This window comes from Sparus aurata, chromosome 20 (assembly GCF_900880675.1).
Source record: "Sparus aurata chromosome 20, fSpaAur1.1, whole genome shotgun sequence".
NCBI classification, from domain to species: domain Eukaryota; kingdom Metazoa; phylum Chordata; class Actinopteri; order Spariformes; family Sparidae; genus Sparus; species Sparus aurata.
Window position 1 is genome coordinate 15,725,965 of NC_044206.1, and position 23,080 is coordinate 15,749,044.

Consider the following 23,080-nt stretch of genomic DNA (forward strand, 5'->3'; position numbering starts at 1 on the left):
AAACGGGGATAACCCTGATCTAGAGTGAAGTTTAGTTTATGATATATACTGCAGAATATCTCTTAACCAGTGTCAGAATCCTCATTCTAATCCTTTCGTTCTAAAGGAAGCTGCATATAAGATGACAAATTGCCTCCAGTGATCTCCCCCGGTGGCTAAGTTGCATTGTGGGTAATGTAGGCAGAGGGTTTCAAACAGAAGTCGACGGGTAGCATTGCACTTCTTATTCTCATAAAAATCTATGCAGCAGAACCAGAGATATCGCCTTTTCCTATTGCACTTACTGTTCTACCTTTTCATCTGGCGCCTACATTACCCATAAAGCAATTTGGCCAATGAGTGACATTATTGGAGGCAATTTATCAGAATATAAGGAAATAAAATAGACAGAAACTAAGCATGGTAAGACATAATTAAGAGATTAAAAGCTTTTTTCTAATAACTTTTTGCATTAAAATTTTGATTTACCACAGGAATATATAATAATAATAAATATTATACATAAATACATTTTCAATTAGGGGTACGTTTTCATTAATTGTTTTTTCTTAGGTGAAAGTGGCCTTCCACGCATAAAAATTGGTGGAGCTATCCTTTAACAACAACATGAATGAATGTATGTAATCTTTCATTTGTAATTATTTTCATTCCGTTTCTAAAAACATTTTTTACGATTATATTACTCATCTATACATGATGTACACAGTGATGGCGGGCTCTTACGGGAAATGCAAAATGCAATCCGATTTTTTCCTTTACAGACCCAGTTAAGCAAAAAATACTTGTTCCACTTCTTATGACAATTAAATAACAAATCAAAACTGTAAAGTAGTAGTAGTAATTCTGACAAGACTTGAGCTGTAAATGTACCAATAAACAAACATAATTTAAATCCTAGATCCACAAAAACGCATAAATAACTTATAATTACCCTGTGGTTAACCCATGTTTTGTGTTTGTTGCAAGTGTGAAATGACTGTAAGCCCAGGGCCAATGAATCTATAACTCCAGCTAATGAGGGCCCTGACCCAGGGCTAAACATGGTGTGAAAATTGGACAATTACTGGGTTCCATTTGCCTCCGATCCATTGTTGTTGGTGGACAAACACTCTCATTTTAAAGCCTCAGACGTCGCCACTGTCCTTGCGAATGGCAGACACAAACACTAACTGATTCCTGGCAGTGAAAAGATGCAGAACTTAAAATCTCACTGTGTGTCACTGCTACACTTACTGCTTGAACTTGACTCTACTGAGTATGTTTACAAAGTATTTACTCAGACTTTTTCCTGTGCATTTGTTAAATACAAGGACACAAGTGTGTCTTAGCTTCCGCAAGGTCATGCAGTTTGCTCAAACTCTGGCAGTTAAACACTATTTAAAATGTTCACACACAATCAGAGACATCACGGACATCAGCCAAAGTAGTCTGACTTTTAAATGAAGTGCCACTGAGCAAAATAATCTGTTAACATCCAGAGTGCCGTCGAGTGTTGCAGTATGTGTGTGTGCATGAGCGTGTTTTATCAGGCTTTTCCAAAGGCATGTAATGAGGAGGAACATATGGCCATGTTCACTGGATTACAGTGTCCCTGGTCCACTTTTAAATGCATCCCACCGTGCTGTCTGTAAATCTTCAACTGTCTGCCATTCCCGTGAACAACTATGTCATCCCCCTTCTGTGAGAACACAAGCACAAGAACTTCACTAATAAAGTGTAAAATACAAGATGCCTGTTTTTTTTCTACGGACAACTAATAAGCTGTGGACATCAGAGACAGAGTGAACAGACCCACCGAGAGACACGAATGCTGTGAAGGAGGAGGTGGCTGTTGGAGATGTTACAGTGAACCAGGATGAATATGCCTCTAAAAATAATGCAACATCGGTTGTTTTTGAAGCATTTTGGATTCACGCGACAGATGGTGTCTACGCAAAAAAAAAAAAAAAAATGCTAGTCTGATGCTGGTGGGGGTAACATGCCCAATGTGTACTAGCACCTTAAATATCACCAGGGAGAAATACAGTCAGGATATAGGGAAAATAGTTAGTAGAAGTGAAGTGTGACTTGACCTTACACTTCCCAGCCGCGACAGAGTCAGCTGGTAATGTTTTTACCCTGTGAGTCTGTGTGCGTCATCATGGCATAATGTGACTTGGAGACACATTTAATAGCGGGAACTGGCACATAGGCGGTTTTGAGAAATTTGAGTAATAGTTTATGTCTGTCTGTCTGTGGTCGGTTTATGTCTGCATGATAGCGTCACAACATGCAAGATACAATCAAAATGAAAAGGTATATAGTTGAGAATAAAATAAAGACAGATAAAATCCACCCATGAGTATTGAAGCTTCACTTAAAAGGGTGCAATATGTAAGAATTTTAGCTAAAAACATAAGAAATTAATCTAAGATTAGCATGCTAACCAGATAGCACTGACCCATCCAGTCTTAAGCTGCTAGCCTTGTGAGCACCAACCTCCCCTTGTTCTACAAACTCCTCAACTGAACTGCTAGCTGCACAGCTAACTGAGCCAACTAGTTAACGGCAGCTACACTTGGCAGCAAATAATGGTTACTGGACAGGTAGTCAATTGTTACATATTACGCCTTTAATAAAGTAGTAATGACTTCTGACTATTCACGGATTAGAACTTCAACATGTTGAAGATGGAAAAATGAATGAAATATTCTTATGATTTAAGCGTCTAATTATTAAAAACGCTGTCGTCGAAGAACAGGAAGGTAACGCCAGCTGTACACCTGAGTTTACAGGGTGTGCTGGAAAGCACCATAAAGTTTCCCGATGGCGCACCGGCATTTTGCTGTGCAAAGCAAGGTAGAGTTTATGAGGTGCACCTGAATGCAACATGAAGTCCTTGTCCCTGTGCCGTGTGTGTGTGAAACTCTGATACAGACTGACAGACAGTGAGAGAGACAGCGAGAGAGAGTGGGAGAGTCAGTAGGTCTATATACACCAAAACACAGAAGAGACTCTCAGTACAGTTCTTTTCTACATGCTTTTGGTGCTTGGTGGGTGTTAATTTCAGACTTTGTAAAATGCAGCTATAGGAAAACACACAGCTCATACTAGAAGTCGTTTTCGTTCTCTGGATTTTTAGTCAATATTAGATCATTCAAATGAAGATCAATTTGAACTGGGAAATCGAATACTTTAACCCAGCTCTACGGGCTGACGTCTTTTATACAATCGTCTGAAGCTCCTGGCTACTTCAAGACACATGCATGTTTTAACAACATTACCTGACCCAACTGAGAAGGAGTCTGACTCCATATCTGACGAGAAAGTTCTGACAGGCAAGCATCAATGCTCTGGATGATCTACTGGGGGCGGGACACCGCGCTGGGGACGAGCCAGCTCCGGCAAGGACAGGGTAGAGTGCTCTTTTACCACGGTACAAAGGACGGAGGACAAATGCCACCACAGGCTTTTTGAACCTTGCAGAACATCACTCCTGAGGCGTTTCAGCCTGCCTGGCATTTGCAGATGGCAAAACACACACACACGTGCGCACGCAGCACTCATGGTGAAGTGTATAATGCAACTCCTCGACGCTGTATCTTAATTTAATCTACACCTGCATGCATGTGTGCACACATCTGAACTTGAGGCGATCCCCCTGCACTGTATCTTAATTTGATCTACACGTGGACCTCTGTCTGCAGTGTGCACACGCACACGCGCACGCACACATGCGCGCACACACACACACAGCACACACACACACACACACACACACACACACACACACAGAAGAAATGTGCTGTGAACCTACGCAATGCCCTTCATACATATGCGGGCCGGAGCCAGCACACACATGTGCAAGAAGACTCCTGAATAATGCATGCATCCAAATGAGCGCTATAATAGGAAATATTTCCCCGTTTGACTCATCGCTGTAACTCAGCGTCGACCTCATCAATTTGTTTTCAAAAACAATTCCATTCTGCACTCATGCACCCTTCACTTCATTACGGCGGCTATTATTCGGAAGTCCTAATGGCAGCAATGCCAGCGGTGCACGCATGTGTGAAGCCCTGCACGCGTGTACTTTCGTGTACACTGCTGAAGAGAAGAGCGTACCCTTGTGTAGAGGTCTTTGTTTAAGGGGACAGTGCCAGTGAGTGGCTGACAGCGGTCGAGGAGAAACTGATTACATGTAATGAGATACCAGAAATCACATTACAAAAAGGGGAACAGCAAAACACCTCAACTGCTACGTATCTCTCACACACACACACACACACACACACACACACGCGCACACACACGCACACACGCTAATCAAATTACACTTGGGGGGGAAAGGGATTACTTGATTACTCTAACAAGTTTTAATGTGAAAATGTATCTTGATTTTCAGATTAAAGTCACTACTGAAACAGCGTTTGTTGATCTAATTACAATCTGTAAATGGGACTGAATTAACAACATATTCTGTAGTTTATGTTGCTGGCTTAATTTTAAGCCGATAATCACTAATGTGCTGTAGGAACCTTCCCCATAGCTGGCTCCAGACCTGTATGGGCACATCCTCCCTCGAAATGGCTGATGATGATTGGCCTGCTGGTGCCTGGCTTGTTCCGATGCCTCATTTTGATTCTGTGGGCTCGAAACGGAGTCATTTGAATCAACTGTTAGCCACCTGCTATAGAAGTGCTGTTCTGCCTTGTGCTGCGCCGCATTCCATCTGGTACGGCAAATTAATGTGACATTTTGACATTTGTGCAAAGTTGTCATTTATTTACTGTCAAAGTCAACAGAGAGCGATGAGGGTTTTTGGAGAGGGCTCACTCTCTCCACAGCCTTGCTTCCTTCTGAGTGCTCGCCTTTGTTTCCTCTCGGTTTCCTCACCCCCGCCCTCTTTCTCTCATGCTCTCATCACATTCATGTGTTCTCTCACTCAATGTTTTTTCTTGCATTTTGTGAAGATGTCGCCAAGGCTTTGGCTTTGACGTCATTTCCCTTGGGTTTCTGAGTGATTAACTTTGCTGGCAAACTTTCTTTTTCTGTTCCAACATGGAGTCTCGCTGGGCTCAGAATATCTCCTACGAAACCACAGGGAACAGCTTTATTCTTGTGTGACTGACGATTTCTCTAAGAATGACAATGTAGTAGATTTTGTTAAAGATATTTGAAGGCCAATTTACATTTTCTGATTCCTGACGATTGTCTTCTTTAAGGGAATGCAAACACATACAGTAGTATGTAGTTTACATACAGAGCAAAATGCCTCTTTATATTTGTTCATGTGTAAACGTGTAAATTGATCATTGACACAACGATGCTATGTTTCACAGTTACTGGACACTTCATTATCTGCCCTGAATAGTGACTAGTTGAGATCCAGTGTGGTATTTTAAAACATCATTATTTAAAGTCATTATAGGATGTCTGTTCAGTTTTTTTAAGAGTAAAATTGAAGCAAGGTATGTAAGCCAACATTTTGAAGCCTTTAGATGCACCTAAATTGTTGCTATAAATCCAACTTCGAGTTCACAAGTTTGCAGAATTCCTTTATACCCACAGCAAAACACTTATTTTTCCAGGTGTTCATATTAACTTTGATTGTATATCTTGATCATAATTATTTCATTCTTGCTAATTAACAAGATACATATAGGACTATGCCGAGATAGCAAAACTGGTGTGGGCCAGATCAGGGCCACACCAGTTTTGCTATCTGGACGTTCATTCGGGCCACATACCACATGGAATGACGGCCCTTGGGTGGTCTGCTCCTGTTTTCCATATCTGAGCCACAGGCTGGCCATGGCGTGGTGGTATCTCAGCCAAGAGCGAACCGAATAAACCAGAAGCAGCCAAAAACCCGGCCACCATTCATTTCTATTATTGCGGCTCGGTTCTGGCAAATAGGTGGATGGCCCTAGTGCAATGATTCCACGCTCTATGTGGGTCGGATGTAACATTGTAAAACCTGTCTGGTACAATTTTGCTATCAGGGTGGGATTGTTTCATTTCAAATGTTAAAACAATTTGGATTGTGTAGATAAAACACCAGATTGTGGTGGAATTATCAAGTATTTATCAAGGAGTACAAAAAAACTTTGAATAGGTAACAGTTACAATTAGACCGTTTTTGCAACCTTCAAGAGTTCAAGACTCAAACCTTACCGATAAAAACAGGATAAAAAGGACCACAACTATGTTTTGAGATTAAAATCAAAAGGGTTACAAGAAGAGGTACCCGGTGATGTATTGGTAGCGCTACTGAGGAATGTTTTCACAAGAGGGGGACTGAGGCATTAGGACACACAAGGTGAGAAAGTAGAAGAATAGCTCATAAAATTAGATGTTAACAATCAAACAAGACTTTAAAACAATTTAAAGCATCTACTTGACAAATGCTTTCAACTTGTCTGTGAGACCTCTGGGAACTTGTGTTTGCTTGTAAAAAATGAACTCCACAGCGAATCTTTAAGAGTGTCATGACAACAACATTGCATGCGACTTTTGCTGACTAATTGTATTCAGCGAGAAGATGTCTCAATTTTATCAGTGTGATAAATGTGAACTGTGTGGGATGAGATGACGACAACCTTGAATGCAGCAAAAGCGGGTACGTTATTTTGATCCAGGCACACAGCGTCAGAGATATTTCGAGGGCATGTTCCGGGGGAAAAAAACATGCATGTGGGTGTGTATGTGACCCCTCCATCACTCTTCATGCATTAGGGGTATTAAAAACATCGGTGTCCATTCTGCTTACAACTGGGAAAACAGACAGCTAAGTGGAGGTGGTCCCTCCTACACCAGGGGGGATCCACGGCATCAGCAGAAATCCTGCTAGAGGTGGAGTTTCTGGCAAATACACTTCCGATGGATCGTTCTTTGCTTTCACATCACCAAATCACTTCGAAGTCTAACCGGCCGCATCAGAAGGGCTCAGAAAACAATGCTCATGACCACATTGTGAAATTCATGAATCACTTCAGAGGTCATTTCAATTATTCGATCCGTCACAGTCTATGAATTCCATTATACAATCAAAAAACATAATGGTTCCTGGAAGTCAGCTAACGTCACGATTCAAAATTAAATCGAGTCAATTTCCATTTAGTGTGTATCAAATTAATTACTTATTTTCTAGTGTCTTTCTGACTTACCAATAACTGCGCTCCACTACCGCAGAACTTAATTGCTTCAACACGACAGACAGAATTTAACAGACAAACGCAGCGATCCTCTTGGGGAGAAAACAATCCAGATTTAGTATTTGTACAATATTAAATAATAAATTCACCAAAAAAGAAAAGAAAAGAAAATCTACTAATCATCTATCCCCAAAAAACAATATTGCAGCATTCTAGACGCAGGTGGAGTTTGTTTTAGAATGTAAAAAACAAGTAGATGGCAGATGTGAGTAGATAATGACGTAATTTTCATCAGTTGGTGAACTTTTCCTTTACAGATATGTTTTTAAAAGTTATCACTTAAGAAAAAATTATTCCTCTGGGTCACCTACCAGCAATCTATTATGATGTATTGTCAATTGTTAAATGCCTTGTTATCAATCATTTTGTCTGCTAAGATTAAATCACATGCTTGGGGCTGATTTGTTCCACTCTGACTGTCATGAATCTGTATTTATCCTCTTTAAAATCTCTAGGTTGATTTTTAAAACTCAAAGCAGAAGCTCTGTCTTTGTGTCCTTGAAGACGGATCATAAATATGTTGGAGTCGAAGAATCGGAATCCTGTTTTTAAATTTTTAGGCAGAATTTCATAAACGGCACACAATACCTTCCCGTGTGTATATCTGTCTCACTTGTCAAAATGGGTTTCCCTTAAAATAGCCCTGAGCGTTTCATCAGGGCTCCATCCCAAGTGATTACTGGCACAGTGACAGACAGCTCAAAGACTCACTTTTGATAGACGTTACCTTAAGTCATTAAGAATTTCAGTTGGAACAGGGTGTAGGGATGCTGAACTGACCATGGCTTAATGTCGTACAAATAAAAATCCAGGAAATGCTGCAAAAATGCAACCATTTAAAGTGCTACAAGGCATGCTGGGTAAGTTCTGTTTTCTCATGGTTGTAGGTGTGTGTGTTTCTGTGTGTAAGCATGTGGTTGGAGTACTCACAGCTGGCACTGGTCTCCTTTGATCCCCTTGGTGGTGCAGAAGCACTTGCCAGTTAACACCTGGCACACACTTGCATGACCATTACACTTACAGGCTGGAAGAGGCGACAAAAACACAGATGGAGAAGAAGACGGGGGAGGGAGGGGGAGGGTGTAACAAAGGGAGAAAAGAGGGAACAGAGACAATATTGATTAAACAACGCTGGAGATGTGGGGAAAGTGATGGTTTGTTTTTTAATGTGCTTTCATAGTGAGCAACGTCAGAAACAAGATAAGAGCTGGAAAATGATAAGTTGATTCGATTAGTTGATTGAAGGAAAATAAACTACCAACTAATGTGATAATCAATTATTATGGAGTTTACAGGTTATATTGATAACATTTTGTGAATGAATCCAGCACTCTGCACTGCACCCTAATGTTAGCTAGCTACTGTTGGCAACATTCATGGTAGCTAGCATTGGCAACATTAATGTTTACAAGCTAGGATTAACAATGTTAGCTAGGGTAACAACTTAACAGGCAGCTACTTGAAAGAGCAGATGACTTGAATGCAATGGCTTTTTGGTGGCTGAATGTGATAATGCCTTTTGATTTAAGGATTTGCTTCAATTATTTGTGATTTATGATCATAAATTAAAAGTTTCAGGTATTAGCCATACCAAAGAAAGTCACTTTGGGCTCTGGAAGGTTGTGATGAGCATTTTTTAGCCTTTCACAGACAAAACAATTAGTCAGTTAATCATGAGCTTCATTCATCCCAAAGGGAATTATTGTGCTCAACAACATTAGTTAAAACCTACAGAGAAGTAAATATAAAGTGTATAAGGAGTCAATTCTAACAATGGTGCCAAAGAGAAAAAACAAGACAAATCTAAAATAAATCTAGTAAAATAAATAAACTAAAACAGTACTTGCAACAATACAACAAAAAGCAATATTGCACATGTTGAAAAAGTATTTGCAGTAGTAACTGTAGTTAACTTCTGAGTTGGAGAGCTCCTGGGGGCACAATAAGCCGACAGCTTCCACAATCTGCTCCCGTAACAGTCTGCACCATCCTCACCTTAAAGCACTAGGCTAACAGTTCCCTCTTAGCTCACTGTGTTTGTCCTAGGCTAGTCTACCAACACCGCTTCTGCTGTACTGAGCACACCGAGATGAAATTGATATCGATCTGGGTAAGATGGTAAACAAGTGTATTTCCCAAAAGATTGGCAGAACTTCATAGATCTGATACATGATGGAGAAAAATATGCCCCCCTCCTACCTCCAGATGGGACATCAGGATACTGGCTAGGTGCATGTGTGCATGTGTAATACAAACAGTGCAGTAATAGATGTGTGGAAGAAAAGGAGCAAATTGGCTTCTGAAGTGCTTCAAGTGTGGCAGCCTTTCATGGTTTGCACAAAAAAAGCGACCCCTTCCTCTCACTTGACTGAGCTTTAAAAACACTGAGAAGGGGGATAACAGCAGGGTCAGTGGACACAGTCTCCCCTCCCAGTGTAGTACCTTCTTCTTTGCAGTTCTCTGATATGAATATTTCAGGTGATAGGGCTGCTTTTAGCATGTTCTGCTACACCCCTTGTTCCCGACAGCTGGTAGTACAGAGATTTAATTGTGCTGTGAAGCCAACAAACACTAAATATGCAATAGAGCCCCGGTCTTCACTTCTAAGTCTTTTTTTTTTCTTTAAATTTGTATTTATTTATCTATATTGATAGTTGAAATGTTTACTTAATATTAATTTTAGCCTAATCTACTCTTGCCTCTGTTTGACTTTCTGTGCTATTGCATTCTTAGTATTTTGCTGTCAGAGCATTGTGTAAATTCGGTTTTTAAAAGGGGCACTATGTAGTTTTGGAAAGAGAGGTTCAAGCTCAAAAAAGGTAATATTTAAATATTAAGAAGGCAATAATACGACCCCAGAGGAATCTATTTTCTCCATAACTGAATAAACAAGCCAACCAGAGGAGAATAAGGTCCCCAAAACGTAAATCAGTATGAAGGTGTTCCTTTAAGGACATCTTGTTTATTCAGTCATGACAATAAATTGCTCAAGTTGTGTCCCTTCCTAAAAACTTCCCCATAAAACTGCATGGCGCGCCTTTAAAGTTGTTAAATCACGGGGGAAAAACATGGGTGTATTTGCATGTGGTAACAGCACATAATGAGTTTGAGTCATTTGGTCCTCAGGCTCCGAAAGAATAACACTATTCCCTTCACAGATGTTCACCTGTGTAGTTTCACTTTACAGGTTATAGCTACAGCCTATGCATTAACAGATGGTATTTGAGACCGTAAAGCGTAAAGTGTCTGAGTGTGTGTGCATCTCTCCCGATTCAAACAATAGCCTCCATATAATTTCTCAGGAATGCTATTCATGCCTCATAGAGACGAGTGTGTCGACATCTCTTCCTGACGACGAAGCTCTACTACCATTCTTCCGTTATTCACTAATGTATTTATAAACAGCTCTGACACACATGTATCTTTAGTTTGATGTTTGCACCCATTCTCCAAATTAAAACTCAGCAAACATTACATGCTTTTGCTTTGGAGACAATAAGGCTGTATAAATTATGGGTTGCCATCAGTCAAGGAAATTTATTGTGCATTGAGTAGGGGACAGATAATAAATCTGCATCATGTGCTGCTCAAACAAAAAACTCAATTAAAACAGTTTGACATCCAGAGAAGCAGAGATGGATAACAACCCCCTGAAAATTAGTAATTCACTGCAGATTTTTATAATGCCAGGGTTACGTAAGGCTAAACCGTCCTGTGTGTGTGTGCCTGTGTGTATCAATCAAGATACAAGATGTAGACGCATCTCTGTTTCCAACAAAGCAGCGTTTTAAGGGCGTGAAAAACCACAGTAATACAAGATGTAGCATTTGACCTTCAGCTTCACTCGCAGTTCCCTCAGAGTGCCGCGTCGGCTCTATATTCGCTCTTTAGCGAGGAAAGTACAGTTAATATTGACGTTTCACCATCTTTAGAGAGCGAGAGTGGTGTTTCGACCGAGTCGCCGCAGCGTAAATAAACCAACAGCGTCCACACGTCTGTTTATGCCTTTAGTTGTTTTCCTGTCAACACATTAAGACACCAGCACATGGAGAAATATTTCCATTAATCAAACAGGGCAGACGAATTCTAATCAATACACAATAGTGCCCTCTGTTGGTTAGGATTCTGTATTGCTAAATGTTGCTCAAGCAACTAGTTAACATTGCTCTAACAATTGAATTTACCACTGCAGATCAGGTCCAGATAAATAGAGGATTTAATTTGTGTTGTATTTGTTTAAACTAAATGTTAACTGAAATGAAATACAAAAAGATTCACTGAGAAAGCATTAAAGGAGAGTTGGGGGGTGAAACTACTGCAGTTGACACAAGAAAAGCCATCAAGTCCGCAAGAACGATTCGTGTTGATGCACACTCACCCTGGCATTTTCCCCCATTGGTCGGGTCTCCATGGTAACCCGGCATGCAGGTCTGGCAGTGCGGACCGGTGGTGAGGTTACGGCACTGCTCGCACACGCTGCCGTTCACACACGTGCTGTGGCCATTACACTGGCATGCTGTGGGAGAAACGGAGAGAGGTTAAAGATTAAATGGCGCTTCAGAGTCGTGATGATTTTCACTGGTTCGTCTTTCTGTAGACCCTTCAGATAAACATTTAAAAAAACAGTGACTATGAATCTTGACACAGTGAACACATTACACCTACAACAGGTTTAACCTTTTTGTGAGCTATACCAGTCATGCAAGTGTAAATCATTTTTGAATAGTTCAGCACTAAGTCACACAATCATTTAAACATCCTCTCTGTAGCTGGTAAACAACAAGGACTTGTCACCAGCCCAACAGAACTTACACCTCGGGTTGTTATCATTACGGCTTCCTAGAAAAGCAGCGGACCCATTAGAGCTGCCAGTAGCTTGTGTCTGCCACATCAAATTAATTATTATTTAATAGGACTGGCCTTTCAGAATATTTCCAATGGCTGTACCTTTTAATGAACATGTATCTAGTTGTCCTATTGGAAAGACAAATTAGGCATTTGACAGAAATCGAAAAAAAACAAAATGTTCATCATCATGTCTGAAGGTGGCCAAAGAGGTTCTCAAACCTAGTACTTCAGTAAAAGTTGCAATACCACAGCGGAGAAATACTTTGTTACAAGTTATGCATTAAATTCATTTTTAGATAAAAAGAGCCAATATGCAAAGCTGTGAAATACGCAGGTTTAAACCCATACTGATGCAAAATATCATCCAAAGCCTTCACATTTGATGTCAGACTTCTCACTGAGCCACTGAGCAACTAAGCACGCCTCGCATTCTCAAATTACAACTGCTGTAGCATTGAGTATATTATCATCTTACGAGATGTGGTTGTATGGGCTTGATGAAAGCATTAAATGGCACACGAGCATAAGGTTGCATACAGTCAGCAGGGAGGGATTAGTTGCATAGGAGAAGCTGTAACAGGAATCCTCCATCAGAACATCTTTTTAAACTTAAGACAGTCAATAGGTAATAATAATCTCTCAAGAAGACACACTTCATATGACGCTCTGCCATTTCAGTAAGCTAAACAGGAAGTGGATCCCCTTACCAGGGCAGTGAATGAAGGCCCACTCGTAGCCCTTGTCTTTGGGGCAGCTGCCCGGCTCCAGGCTCATGTCCTGGGACTGCTGGCTCTGCTGGCCCTGCTTCACTGGCCTCTTCATCGGACCCCGGTACGAGCCCTCCATGCACAGGCCCTTCCCCGTGCTGCTGGGATCTCCACACCAGCCGCACTCAGGCTGCTCCAAGCACTGGGAACACGTCCGCAGTCCGGAACAGTTCTGGGCTAAAAAGGAGAAAAACAGAGTGAAAGGCTTGTGCTGTACTTCTCATCAGCTATGTTGGACTCAGGCAATTCACCAGTATCATTGTAAACTCCCATTACTGGGCAGTATGGCCTCAAAGCAGAATTCAATACACAATATACATCTCGATAATTTGAAATACCCTCAAAAGCACTTCAGAAATACAAGGACCAGGTGACTGATGGTACTGAGACAAAATATCAACACAACATGATTTTTGACAAGTACTCATCAGCATTGTGGATATAATGACTAAGTGGATGAAGACAAGTATCAGAACAAGCCGAACAGTTTGATGAGTTCACAAGATTACATCACTCTGCCGTAATGCAGCCTTTAACACCAGGAAAAGACAACACTGATGCCATATCACAATATAACGATATCCAAAATCTGAAGAGGATATACAGCCTCATATCTAGATGACAATGCGATATCCATATATTGTCCAGCACTGGTTACTGCTGCATTTCACTAAGATTTAAACTTATCCTCTAACCTGACTACGTTGCTTACATTCCTTCGTTGGCCACATCTGTCCGTGTCGTTTCGTATTAACATTTATTTGCCATTTACCGCTTTCACCTTGAAACATCAGCAGCATTCACAGCAGAGCACCAAAAACAACAAGGGCAAACAGGAATGCTAGAGGATGTTGCTTTGAGGATTTTATTTTGAAGCACCCGGCCGTTCTAACTTCAGTCACTCCTTTGCCTTAACATTAATGCGCTATTTGCCCCAAAAAAACAAAGTGATCATTTATTGAAATGTGTTGAACATTTTCTGGTAAAGGATAAAAACACCCTCCACGTCCGACTCCGCAAATCAAGCTCAGTGCATGCTCTTAAAGCATGAAGTGTAAAGAAGCTTTTACGGAGAAACACTTGAGAGGGAATAAGTTCAAGGAATTCCTGCTTAACTGGTGACATCATAGATTCTATGAACAACATAATGGACTTCAATCTTGGCACTTGTTATTTTCTTAACCCCTCTTCAAATGACATCTCTTTCAGTTCCAGAATTAGCTTACTTGCCCTACTCTGAACCTTTTCGACTGTTTACATATACATTTTTATTCATTTAAAAAGGGCACCGGACTGAACTTGCTAATTCAAGATGAGATCTCACCAACTGTACTGACTGATGTTAAAATCATTTCCTTGCATAAATTGTGAAAAGATCTTTTGATTGGCCTCATCATCTAGCGAGCTGTCGGGGCAACAGATTTGAGAGCCGATTAGAGGCGAGCGTTGAGCATCAAACCGTTGACCGAGAGGGGAAAAAGCCAAAGAATGAGGCTGAAAATGCTCCAGTGAACTGGGGCCAGTGAAAAGTTCGTAATTTGAGCAAAGTTTGCTGAAAGGCTTAAATGTGATGTGTGAAGTGGCAGCTCGCTCAGATGCTTGTTTTGTCAGTTGGGGGACGAACTTTCAGGCCACTAAATTGCTTGACAAGTTTCAGCGTCGCCACTTGCCTGCCAGGCAGACACTTCAGTGAGAGAAGGGGGGTGGTGAGGGGGGTGCCACTACTATTTTAAAGAGACAAACATTGAGTGTTTTTACCTCAGTTTATGTCAAACAAATCTCCAGCTATTCTGCTAATGGATTTGAAACCAAGGGCAATCAGCACAAAGTAAGGCCGTTTAAGTTTGTTTTGACGACAGGACATAAAGTGGCAGATTTCTCGGGAACATCACATTCTGAGAAAAAGCAGCAGCTGGATGGGGAGGTTCGTCTTGCCACACACGCAAAAACTCACGTCGAAATGAGTAATCTGCCGGGGAAACAGCATTTGCATATTTCACCTTTAGATTTTGACAGATAAATCAATATAGGCATGAACAGGAACAACAAAATCTGATGCCCCGGAGCTGTTGTATGAATCAGATGGTGATTATGACTGGGTCTGTGCAACAGACAAGTCTCACATCTTACAGAAAACATAACCTGTATTCTGTGTAATCACTTTTATAACATTTACTTCCATCTGTGTCTGCAGACTGCCTACAGAGTTTTCTCACAGAGAAGATGATTGATCAAAATGACAACCTCACCACGTCGACATTTGAGAGCACTGTGAATGAAATGTTTTTTCTGTGTCTTGACATGGCTTTTAATGTGCCCTGCAATCAGCAGATGGACAAGTGTTGCTTTAAATCAACAAGTAACCTGTAGAGTCTGTGGACTGTAGCTTTGCTGCCATTACTCCATCCTGATTTCTCTTCTTAAGAAATTGCCATTTCCTCAGCGGAAGCAGTCGAGCCAGGGCCTCTTAAATTATAATGGAGCCTAGTTTTTAAAGACCAAAACTGTACTTGTAATTATTTTTAATAGCAGAGACACATATTGATCTTTTCCCCTTCTTGCTAATGGCTGTATTTAGAAAAGTAAAGTATCATCAAAAGCAACAACTAATCAACTAATAGCAAGCGTCTGTCCTTGTTTAGGTGGCTGTCTCTAAGCAAGGGTTACAACTATTTTTATGTAGTTAATATGCCTATGATTTTCTAAATTAACCAATGTTGTTTTGAATGTTTAAAAAATCCCCAAACGAGATATATTTAATTTGCTTCTTTTCAATACATGTCTTTGTCACAAGTCTGTGTCCTCGCTGTATCCTCCTCGCCACAGCGGCACAATGTTTGAATGCGACCCATGGCCCTTTGCATGTCATCTACCCTCGCTCTCATCCCGTTTCCTGTCTTATCTCTGCCGGGTGTCTAATAAAGCCACCAAAGGCCCTCAAACGTTAAATAAAACATGTCTTTGATAATGACATTTGAGTGATCGCTGCAAAAAGAAAGTCGTCCTTCCTAACTTGGGTGTCGACACCGGCCTCCGTTTCAGCCTTACTCAGCTACAGCACAACTGCAGGAGCTAAAACGGTAATGCAGGACGAATACAGGCCAGTCCTAATATAAAAGATCAAATCAAGGACCAAGGAAAAATGCAATGAGGGAAAAAGGGGAAAGAGAAGTCGACCTTGCGCGTTTAATATTCTGTCTGAACTAAATGTAGCTTCGGGGGATTTGCCTCGTCTGACCCATCTTGATGAAACAGAAAAGCAAAGTCATATTTTTCTGTGTCCTGACACATCTTTTCATGCACCCCGCAATCAGCAGATGACAAGTGTTTAAACCGTGACAAGAGATGATGAGTAGAACCGCTGTAAAAGCCAATAAATGAAGAGTTATTCCTCACTGCAAAGCAACAAACAACCAACTTTTAGCAACGCACAACTTCAGATCTGCAAAATGAGACAATTCTCTACAGACAGCACCAAATACCAACATATCTTCCTTTTCAAAGCCCCCCTGCAGGCCATGATACTGCAGAATATTTCATCCTAGGTCTATGGTTTTTTTAGTGCATTTATGCTGTGTGCTCAGCATAAAGCACGCCTGCCTCTGCACTGAAAATGAGGAGGGAAGAAGTAATGTAGGTGGGAGTGAATGTGAAGTTGCAGAACAAACAGAGAGAGGGGAGGAAACACAGAGAATTTATAGGATACCCTTCTCTGTCCTTCACGCCTGAAGGGACAAATTCCTTGAGACAAACACCCCCACAGTGTACAGAGTCGTCTCTGGGTTACCCAGCAACAGCTGACACAAATTAAATTGAGACTGTACACTTCAACTCAATAAATGTGGTCTAAACTGATCTGAGATTTTATTTTACGATCTGACACAGCTATGGGTAAAATTCATACATCAGGCTGAAGAACAGCAGAGACCCTGAAGAGTGCCACTGACCTTCAAGTGAGGGAGCTCTCTGATGCTAACAGGTTTACATCTGCATGTGTCTAGGACATCTTTAATTTACATTTGGGTGTGTTCCAAGATACTGTTTCATGTTTGAAGTTTAGCCTTTCACTGTTTCTATCCAAACACGATGAGTAATCCCTTTTGTTTGCTGCTATTTCATCCACAAACAGGATCATTCTAAGTGCTATATCATAGGCAACTAGACGTGTTTCAGTTACTTGAAGACGTTTTACCTCTTATCAAAGAGGCTTCTTCAGTTCTAACTAACCAGAGGTGAGTTGCAGGCTGCAACTCCATGTCCTGTTACCTACGATACAGCACTTAGAATTACCATGACCTGGATGACTAAGACCTTCATCAACATGCACAGGATAATTAGAGGATGTAATGGCTAAAAATTGTAAAATGATGAAAGCACTTCACCCACACAAGCACAAAAAGATGACATGGATATGGCTGATGTTGATTATTTTAGTTATGAGGTTATTTTCCACCATGTCTGTTGGCGACTTGTCTTAAAACAAGCAAACAGTATTTTCAAAGAGGACAGTATGTTACTGAATAGTTCAAACTGCGTCACAAGACAAATTGTTGATTTGTGATAAGTACTGTGCATGTGCAGCTCTCAAGGGAGATGAGAAGTAGGCGAGAACACTCACTCGCTAGCTACTTCCACCATCAGCTCTGCAAAAAAAAAATAATGTTTTTAATTCAAGATGTTATTGATCAAGACATCTTAAAAAAGAAACAAATATAATAAATAATTTTAAAGTCTATGCTGGGCGACTCCGAGGTTGCTTCTGGGCTAAATGTGGCCCAAGGCCATCCAATTAAATATGCCAGCCTTAGTTCCATAAACTGCCTTATTTCAAAAACATCTTCAGTGACTAACTTCAGCATCTACACTGCAATGTGCACATGTTTAATGGTGACATCATTCATGCAAAGTCCAGAGAGGCACATTAAGTCAGCTGTTTCACATTTTCTATGTGTTTTTGAGGCATTCCAGCAGAACGTTAAAATTACAGTATTTGATGAATATAAACATGGTGACATCAGCCTACTGTGACACTATTGAGCTATTCAAATAATCAGGTGTAAATTCCTGTTTGTGCTATTTCTGTTTTCTGCCAGATGAAAAAAGAACTTCAGCTTTTTTCCAAAATCATGCAGCCTTACTGTATGTGCAGCCATTCCCTCTATGCTCTCTTTTTATTCACAGAGTGAAGTTATTTATGTGCATCTCTGAAACTGTTCCTTAATACATGACCCTCTTTAAACCACTTAAAGCTGGCTAACGGTAAAGAGTCCATCTGCTGCACGGTCAGCAGGGAAATCTAACAGTTGGGGCAACTACCTACGGGTGTAATTGGCCATTACAACCCAAAAGCAGCTTCCAAAGCCAATCACAGGAAACTAATACCATTTACCCACTGACACAAACACCTTCCACTTCAAGCCGTTTGCTGCCTTTACGTCCATTTTCTCTCACTGATGATTACTGACTACTTGCAGAAGCCAGTATGGGGAAGCTTCTAATGCCAGACTATACAAAGGAGCCTCATATAGAGAGAAACTTACCCACACAGTCTCCGGTCTGCCACTCAAGACACTGGCCATAAGGGAAAGAGATGACATACGCAGTGGAGTCGACACAGCGCTGCGCACTGCCGCACCACATACACTCCATGGCCTGGCTGGTGCAGTTGGTGCAGGTGGTGTGCAGCGAGCAAGGCTTCTTACAGGATGGACGGGAACTCTGATTGGGGTTTCCTGGACAGGAAGGAAAGCACAATGAGTCAAATCGGACTGTAACTTCTGTGTCATGTCAACACTTTTCCAAACAGTTGCAGCATATAAAAATGCAAGTGTATGTCTCTCACCTGTAGCTTTTTCACAGATGAGGCCGTGGGCAGTGGCAGTGCATGGATTGGCCCTCAGACCGGACACCTGAGGCTCCTCCAGGTAGGCACAGAAACCGGAGTCACTGGGCTCGCCAGGCAGCCAGCGCAGGCTGCTGTTGGTGAAAGGGGACATGTCCTCCCAGCCCCAGTATGACACGTTGATTTTCCTCAGGCCCACCCAGGGAGACAACCTCTGTGGAGAAATGGCAAAGGGCTTTATGAGGCCACTAGGTATTCAAATGTCAGATAAAACTGTGCCCCCCCCATTTCTGCTCCATCATGCTATTTAAGAAATTAATGGCTACTGCATTTACACCTGGGGAGGCAAGAATGCTATTAAAAGTCTACTGAGAATAATTTCACAGATATGATTACTTATTTGCCTTCAGGATTCAACTTTTAATGTAATGCGGAAAATGATGGGAAATGGCACGTCAAGGTTGTGTTTGGAACAAACAGGCAAGCTTCAACCCGGCAGACAGACAACAAATGATATCCTTACAAACACAGCAGGCATGACCAAACTAAAATCATCAGTAGGTTCCACAATTTTGGGAAATGTAGCTGTGGCGAGATGACAGACTGTGTGTTTTGCCCAAAAGCGTATTTAATCATCTCCAGTAAAGATGAAGAGGTTTGAAATATGATGCTGTTAGGAGTAGGAACAAATCAGAAGTTATGAGTTACATTTTATGAGCTGGACTGAAGAATTTGGAGACTGGTAGCTACGAAAATTTGAAGCCGAGGCTGGTCGAACGCAGCAAACAGACAGACACATTTTGAGACGGAGAGACAGCCAGCGTGTGGCCCTGGTTTGTTTTGTAAAGAAGAAACTGTGATAGAGGAAACAGCAGAGGATAAAACAGTTCAAACAAGGGAAAAACAAAAAGTAAGGGAAGTGTGATTATCACTGTATCTGCAGATGCTTAAGCCTGGGCGTCAGCGCTCACTTGAAACTGCGTCATAGTCGTAAACAAACCGTACAGTTTGTGGCACAGCCGAGCGGAAAACAAATTGATGAAAAATGGTTGAAAGACACAAATTTCACAAGCTAAAAGCAGGGACGCAATCAGACAGAAATCAGAGCAGCACACAAGTACAAAACAGATCAGGAGAAAATCACCTCAGAATGCATAACGAACAGATAATAACTCTGCTCTGCTCTCTTCTGTCAGATACACCAGCCTCTGATTATACCTTTATATATTTGTTATCCAGTATTCAAGGCAGGCATGTTGTCCACAACAACATACGGTCTGTTTTTCCCGCTTCACTGAAATTCTAGCAGCTTTGTCTCAATTGTTTACTGAACTACATTTACCTTGTCTTGTTCTTGTAGTTTCTTTAGCTCCTCGAGCACAAAGTCCACTTGTTTGGAGGTGGTGAGTGAGGCGATGTTTCCGTTGAGGTTCTTGCAGTAGTGTTGGGCGTTGTCGTAACTCTCTCGGCTGGAGTTGATCCTCAGGCAGGCCTCCCCCACCTGGTTCCAACCCTCGCTGCACTGCTGGGCTGCATATGATGAGATGTGAGATGAGATGAGATGAGATATGAGATGTGATGTCAGCAACCAGTTGCTTATTTACACACCCAGCAGTTTCAGAGAAGGATTGTTTTTCATTTGGAGCCATGTTAATGGCCACCTGGTGGATATTAACCAAAAATGCACTTTTTGCTTTTTGGTCTCCACCAACTCTTGAGGGAAATATCTGGCTGTTTAGCTGCTAAATGCACCACTATGTTCACCAGTTAGTCTCTAACTGTATCTGTCTGCTGTTCAGTGCTGAGAGGGAACTACATGGTGAGTTTTTTAGAGCTTTATTGCTGGCAACAGATGTCTGCTGGAGCCTTAAAAAAAAAAAAAAGTTTCACCCTTTTCCAGCAAATTAGCTTTGGTTCTTGGACCAATTCCATTCAGGATCATTCCTTGGTGCTATCTAGCAAATAAGTCCACCTTTTCTACTAGTGGAGCCGAACCACTGCAATGAAGTATGTGTCATCAATGGAGGGCTCACAGAGAAAGTAAACAGAAGAAGCAATATCGCAGATTGCACCGATAATCTGCTCGCTTTTGTTGTGCAATTACAGACGTCTGTTTTTAACGAAAAAAGAAAGTTCTCCCTGGACTTCGTGGTTGTTGCTTTCTCCCTCCTGTGTTTCCAACTTGTAGCATATCACATGCCTAAGGATATCAATGGTTAATCCTTATCTCTTAATCAGTTCAAATTAGGTGCACCTCCAGACCACAACCTGTTCCATGCTGATGGAAAAGGGGTTTATGAGAGCACTATGAGTGAATTAAAATAGTGAAGTAAATAATGAGCTGAAATGCTCTCCAAAGCTGCGTAAACCTGATGGGGTGCTGCAGATTCAGGCGATAACTCTTTGTACTACAAGCGACTCCCGTCACACTGTTTTCACATTGTCATACAAATATTTATTACAACCACTTTAAATCAGAACATTAATTAAATATTGCTCAACAAGGGGTGCCCTACTCAAAGAAAATAAGACCACATGTTGAGAATACAGCCATTAAAGCAGACTGAATGGAGCCCGCTTTCTTCTGAACCACAGGGGCCTCAAGATTTGGAACTTGGCGTGTATGTGTTGTGTGTGTGGATGTCACAGATTTAGCAGGGGTGTTATCAGCACTTATTTGCCTTGGAGAGTGATTTTTGGACTCCAAATTGCTTGTTAATAACTGCATCTGATTAAAAAAAAAAATACAGTGGGGGCTCGTTCAGATGTATGCGTATGCGTGTATGTTGACGTTCGCGTATGAAAAATGCCGAGATTCCCTTTCAGGCATCACAAACACACAGACCCATGTGATTTGCGACTCCCACCGCGGCACCGAGTCTTCAGGCGACAAGACTTCACGGACTGAAAATTATGGATAAAGTGACAGCAGCAATTCTTCAGATTCAGCCCCTGTCACCATGCGGGTACGGGCGGGTAGAGGGTGAGAGGCAAAACTAAATATACTGCCAGACCTGATAAACAACATCAGGATGACATGTTGAGAGGACATCTCTGCAAATCTGATGCCGTGTCTAAATCTGATGCGCAAGTATGATATTCAACCTACAAATCCTTGATAAAAAAAAATATCAATAAAAAAAAATCAATGAAGAACTTGTTTTATATTACCTTTGTGTCTGTATGTTAGTGGACTTGTTTATAACGGTGACCACAAGATTGTCTCTTAACATAAGTGGGTGTTTTATTTCATGATGGTTCAAGACCCTTATGTGCTACATACGGGAGACAAAACATATATTTATCTCTTTTTTTGTCTCCTATCTCCAAATCCTTGACTGCAAGATACTGATAATCTGCCTCTCGTGCACGTGTGAGGACTGAAGCTTTAAAAAAAAAAAAAAAAAGGTGTGTGTTCATGTGTATGGAAATCTCACCAGGCAAAGCGTGGCACTCTGACTGATTCTGATCCCACTGACAGTTCAGATTCAGCGAGCAGCTCTTGCAGTTGGCAAGCTTGCTGCACACCTGCTCGTTCCTCACCGGGCACTCGGTGAAGTTCTTCACATTCTACCCAAAGAGAGGCGATAGAAAAGACGAGAGGGCGGTTAATACAAGCATTACATTTCAGACGAAACGGGGAGTGTAGAATTGTGAGGAAAAAACACGCAAGTGAATATATAGTCCTGTTCGACTATGATGATTAAACTGGATTAGGTTACACACCTTCCAAACAGAGACACAAAAATCTACCTTTAAATCCTGAAGTACCTCTTGATTTCACCATTAATTATGCCCCAATATCCCAAAAGAGAAAACATTTACAAAAGTGTACTGTGTGCGTTTGCGTGCAGCTGAAAGCAAGAACAGAAGAGCTCTGATGCCCCCTGTTGGAGCACTCACAGAGGTACAGTTGCTGGAGGCAGAGATGCACTTCTTGTCATCACACCACTGGCACCCGTTAGTGTTGGCAGTACAGCTGGCACAGTCTGAGAACCGGTAGCACCGCTCATCTACTGTGACTAAAGAGATACGGAGAGGAAAAAACAGATATGCAGGAGAGGATATGGTTATGGGAAGTATTAATTTACAAGAAGATGAAACACCAGTCACTCAAAGGAGGAATCAATCCAAAATTAAAGCCATCAAAAGTAAAAAAGAAAAGGTTTGGATGTTTTTCTCACCAGCTTTAGTGGGGCAGAACGGGGCAGGAAGGAGGCTTCCGTTAGCCATGCTGGGTTCCCAGGGGAGACAGCGGCCCCTGCTCCAGATGCAGCGCACCCCTGGGCCGGCCTTCACGCAGCCCTCCTCTGCCAAAAAGGCCTGGCAGCTGGGGGGCCGGTAAACAAGCACATCGTTGAGCAGCACACCGGAGAAGCCCCCAAACACGTACATGGACCTGGCGGAGACAAACAGAGTTTTTACAG

At 41.6% G+C, this 23,080-nt stretch overlaps 1 protein-coding gene across 1 annotated transcript in view; it reads right to left on the reverse strand.

Annotated features, from left to right (window-relative positions):
- The window catches only part of atrnl1b (attractin-like 1b), a 79,636-nt gene that overhangs the window by 39,363 nt on the left and 17,193 nt on the right, over positions 1-23,080 (reverse strand). The window contains exons 12-20 of the mRNA XM_030400319.1: positions 22,838-23,052; positions 22,557-22,675; positions 22,091-22,223; positions 19,996-20,183; positions 18,654-18,867; positions 18,352-18,543; positions 12,752-12,988; positions 11,575-11,712; positions 8,127-8,220 (exon numbers count right to left, since the gene is read on the reverse strand). Of these exons, the coding sequence (XP_030256179.1) occupies positions 8,127-8,220; positions 11,575-11,712; positions 12,752-12,988; positions 18,352-18,543; positions 18,654-18,867; positions 19,996-20,183; positions 22,091-22,223; positions 22,557-22,675; positions 22,838-23,052 (1,530 nt within the window). The remainder of the gene's footprint in view (positions 1-8,126; positions 8,221-11,574; positions 11,713-12,751; positions 12,989-18,351; positions 18,544-18,653; positions 18,868-19,995; positions 20,184-22,090; positions 22,224-22,556; positions 22,676-22,837; positions 23,053-23,080) is intronic.